Source organism: Galeopterus variegatus, unplaced genomic scaffold (genome assembly GCF_000696425.1).
Source record: "Galeopterus variegatus unplaced genomic scaffold, G_variegatus-3.0.2 Scaffold1476, whole genome shotgun sequence".
In the NCBI taxonomy this organism is placed as follows: domain Eukaryota; kingdom Metazoa; phylum Chordata; class Mammalia; order Dermoptera; family Cynocephalidae; genus Galeopterus; species Galeopterus variegatus.
The window spans coordinates 126,812-131,317 of NW_007727587.1; the positions used below are offsets into that span (position 1 = coordinate 126,812).

Here is a 4,506-nt window from a genome sequence, read left to right on the forward strand (position 1 = left end):
GCTCAGCCAGTGCGGGAACCGGTCTGTATGTGGGATCCGAACCCTCGGGCGGGAGCGCCGCTGCGCTTCCCAAGCGGCGCACTTATCCAGTGCGCCACCGGGCTGGCCCTAGATCACCCTTTTAGAATCTTCAAAGTCTAACCATGGTATAGTTGATATGAGTCAAGATACAGAGTCCAAAAACAAGAATTTTTTTTTTTGGCAGATTTTTTTTTCAGTATCTAACTGCACGACATCCCAATTCTCCAAAATCAACTCCTCTATTAAATCTTCTTAAAATATCCCCTCTGATAATGGGAAGACGTGATAAAGCAAACAGAGCAAAATGCTGATCACAGAATCTAGTCGGTGGGTATGTGGGTGTTGACTATACGATTCTTTCAACTTTTCTTTATGATGAAATTTCTAATATTAAGATGTTGCAGAAAAAAAAAAATTCCTTCTGATGACATATAGGAACTGCCTTGGTATCAGGATTCCTGACAAAACATCTCCTTTCTAGGAAGACTACGTACAATTATAAGATAGAGCTACCTGGTGATACAGAGGTGAAAAAGTAGGAAGTACTTAAATTAGATGACTAATGGAAAAGAAAGAACCATACAAAGGGTGGATTTAAGGTTTCTAAAAATGGCTTCCTGGGCCGGCCCGGTGGCGCACTGGATAAGTGCGCCGCTTGGGAAGCGCAGCGGCGCTCCCGCCCGAGGGTTCGGATCCCACATACAGACCGGTTCCCGCTCACTGGCTGAGCGAGGTGCGGGAGCAACACCGAGGGTTGCAGTCCCGTTGCCGGTCCCCAGTCCGGTACGGGGGCAACACTGAGGGTTGCGATCCGTTGCCGGACACGGAAAAAGACAAAAGACAAAAGACAACAACAACAACAACAAAAAAGGCTTCCTGGGCTGGCCCAGTGGCGCACTCGGTAGAGTGCAGCGCTCCCGCTGAGGGTTAGGATCCCATATAGAGACTGGTCCGCTCACTGGTTGAGCGTGGTGCAGGCGCGATACCGAGGGTTGCGATCCCGTTACCGGTCACAAAAAAAGACAAAAAGGAAAAAAATAAAAAAATAAAATAAAAATGGCTTCCTGATTTTCCTCCTTAACCCAACCCCCCACATTTTCCTGGGATGACCATTTGAAATTTAAAAAAAAAAAAAGGTCAGAAAGAAAGATGGAACCCAATGCCTGAAGAGGAAAACACACAAAGATAATTCACGAAGAGCTTAAATAAATTCATGGATCATGCCATCAATGGAAGTAGAGAGTAAATGGTGCACAACTCCTGTAAGAATGACTTCACGGAAGGCATTTATGATGCTCAACTAAAAAACCCCTGGACAGCAATGTGTAAGCTAAACACTAGGCTACAAAGACCACTACCCATCTGGACACCACTGTGTATAATAATGTATAAAAGAAGGGTTTCAAGTCATTCACTCCCAGCCTTCTAGTTAACCAAAGAGAAAACAACGCTATTAAAAATGATTGTAAATATTTAAATGTAAGGTGCTGTCTTCCCTAAATAAAGCTGAGAGAAAAATCTTGGGGCAGAGGTCCCCCAAATAAAAGTTATAGGCCTTGTGTTCAGGAAGGACTATCTTAGAAGTAAAAGTATCAAACCTTATCTCATATTTTATACGCAATGCCAATTAAATTTCTATATAGGAAATAATCCATTAGAAGAATATGGAGTAACTGATCCTAATTATAATATGGTATAACACAGTTTTAAACCATAATTCCTAAGAATATCTTTTAAATGAGAAAGCTTGCAATTTGTGGAAACTAAATCAATTTGCCTTCGCTGCTTAAACTGTCCCTTGTTTCAAATTCCACATTACGTGGCTTCTTAGCCCAACAAAATTTAGACCTATCCTTACAGCTTTAAGAACTTTTGAATAAAAGAACATCCCAACTATATCATGAATGGAATTTATTCGGTTAAAAGCAAAGAATTATTGGTATGGAAAACTATGTATCTAGACTTTTCACTAAAGTAACGTTTGCTACATATCATCCTTTATTTAAAGTAATATGGCTTTAACTTTTTTATAAAGGTACATTTCACTTCTAATATTGCTTAGCCCTAGTTAATATCTATGTTAAATACAGTATTAAAAAGCCGACCAAAAACTCAAGGCTAAGAACTGTGTTTTCTATGCCTAATACTCCTTCACACAGCCTCACAGTAGTAGAAACAGCAATAACAATAATGGTACCTGGAATTTACTAAGCACTTAGCAAGGGGCCAAGCACCTATGAGGCACTTAATACCGAGGACTTTGTTCAGTCTTGTTTCCCTTTGAGGCATCTCTCTTGGGGGATGAGTGATGTGCTCTGGATTATCCATCCCATGAGTAAGTGGTGGGGTGGGGATTTGCCGGGAGGATCCAGATCCCATAGTAAGCATTCAACAAGTACCTGACTAGATTTTAAAAAGACAATACAAATGGTAGAGGTCATAATCTATTACTACGAAATAAACTAAATGTATCTGCTGTGCTTATGTTTTAGTTTTAGAAATTTTCGAATAAGAAAATTACATACTATGGTTGGGTATTGAATTACCAGCAATTTACTTTTTAAAAAGGTAGTAGCACTTCATATTCTAAGCATTATTGGTTCAGCATTCTTAACTTTTAAAGGAAATTCAGATAACTTTAAATGTTAAGATAAAGTCACATGTTTTGTTAATTTACTACATAAAAGGATCAAAACTTCATTTAAACTAACTCACTGATTTCACTATCAAACCAATTAACTGAACATTTTTTCCAAAGTGACAAAGTAAAGCTTTCTTTTAAAAGATTAAAACAAGCAGCATACATATTCCTAAGTAAGTGAAACTCACAGTTTTTAGTTATATACATAGAACTGTGAAGTGTTAATAATCCTTCACATTTGTGAGATAAATCCGAGACAGGCATCTTACAAAAATCAGTTGTCTAATTGTCCTTCTTGCGTCTGAGTTATAGAAACAATTTCAAATGTCTAACTAAAATTACCTAAATAAGCTGAAAAAGAAAATCCATAAATTCATTTAGAGGAATAAAAGCAAAATCAGTCCTAATGATAAGTTTGGGGATTAACCAAAAGTTAACAGTGATGCCAGAACTCTTCCTTCGACTTTACGCAACTTGAAAATGCACCAGTTGCGTTCTGAGTTTGATGAAACTGGTAGTAATTCTTCCAGCTTCCTCGTTAACACTAACCTACACAAGCAATGCTGAGACGCGCAATTTTGCTCGGATTACACTGAGATTCTTGTTTCTATGGGTGAAAAAAAAAAAAAAAAAAAAAACTGCATGAGACAAGTCTTGTCTTTCTCTCGGGCCTGAACCACCACAGACAGTAATGAAAAGAAATGCCTAGAGTCCCAGGGAGCCAGTTCTGCGACATCCCATACCTAACGCGTTAAGCGCAGGCCGATTCTTGCGGGGTTTTTTTAATGACCACACCACGTTCGAAGAAAAGAACAGTTTTCATCACCCCCGGCTCCTCACAGCTAGCATCTTAAAAGGTTTCTCCGCGGAAAGAGCGTAAATAACCATTTTAAGAACCCTAAAAGTGGCGAAGTACAAGTCGAAGAAACCTGGTCGTAAATAAGTTTGAGGTCACCAAAACGGCCCGTGCAAACATTCAGCGAATACGATCTGTTTAGCCAGCACAGTTCTCGAGGGGGCTCGAGAGGGTAATGTAAGGACCCAGAAAAAGTGCAAAAGTCTCCAAGCCCGCCTAAAACCACGGGACGGGCGGCCGGCGTCCGGCGGGAGCGGGCTCGGGAAGAAAGCGGGAGGGTGGAGTTCACTCTCCCCCCGGGCAGCGAGCGGCGCTGCCCTCCCCCACTAAGGAGCCGGAACCAGGCCCGCGCCTATATGCCAAATGAGACAAGGTAGAGGATAGGAATGGGGAAGCTATGTCTTACCGTTAGTCTTTGGGGTCCTTTTAAGTCATATGCTTTAGGGATCTGTTGACATTTGCTTGATTTTTAGGACTAGGTTAAGACAAAGTTGGTTTTTCAACAACAAAAAAATGCCTGTTGAAGCCTGTCTACTCTGGAACGTTTATCTCTGGGTTTGTCTATCTACCCATTTGTTTAAAACTGCTACTCAACCCAAACATCTGTTCCGAGTGTGAGGTGCCATCCTGGGCACGTGTGTGCACATGCGAATATCCCTTAATAATGAAGAGTGTGAATTCACGATCTCCCAGTAAGCATTTCAGTAAGGCCTTCACCCTAAAAACTAAGCAGAGCATTTTGTACATGGTGGCTTCTGGAACATCATACACTAAGTCACTGAACAAACTACTTCCTAAAACATGCGTGATGAAAAATGAATACAGTCAAGGCCCCATGGGGGTGTGGATACTGTTGACCCGCCCTACCTCCCAGAGGTCATCCTCTCCTGCCCACTCACCCGGCGCCCATCTCGGACCCTCTGTACACAGTGAACTACCACCTGGGACCAGCTATTGTTCTCCAGTTTCACCTGAAAGAAATGGGGAC

General features: G+C 41.4%; 1 protein-coding gene across 1 annotated transcript in view; it reads right to left on the bottom strand.

The window, feature by feature from the left end:
* RAC1 (ras-related C3 botulinum toxin substrate 1 (rho family, small GTP binding protein Rac1)) overlaps nucleotides 1–2,418 on the bottom strand; it is a 23,065-nt gene extending 20,647 nt beyond the window's left edge. Inside the window, exon 1 of the mRNA XM_008577272.1 lies at nucleotides 2,219–2,418. Coding sequence (XP_008575494.1) covers nucleotides 2,219–2,409 — 191 coding nt within the window. The 5' untranslated portion in view covers nucleotides 2,410–2,418. The remainder of the gene's footprint in view (nucleotides 1–2,218) is intronic.
* Between the last annotated feature and the right edge of the window lie 2,088 nt (nucleotides 2,419–4,506).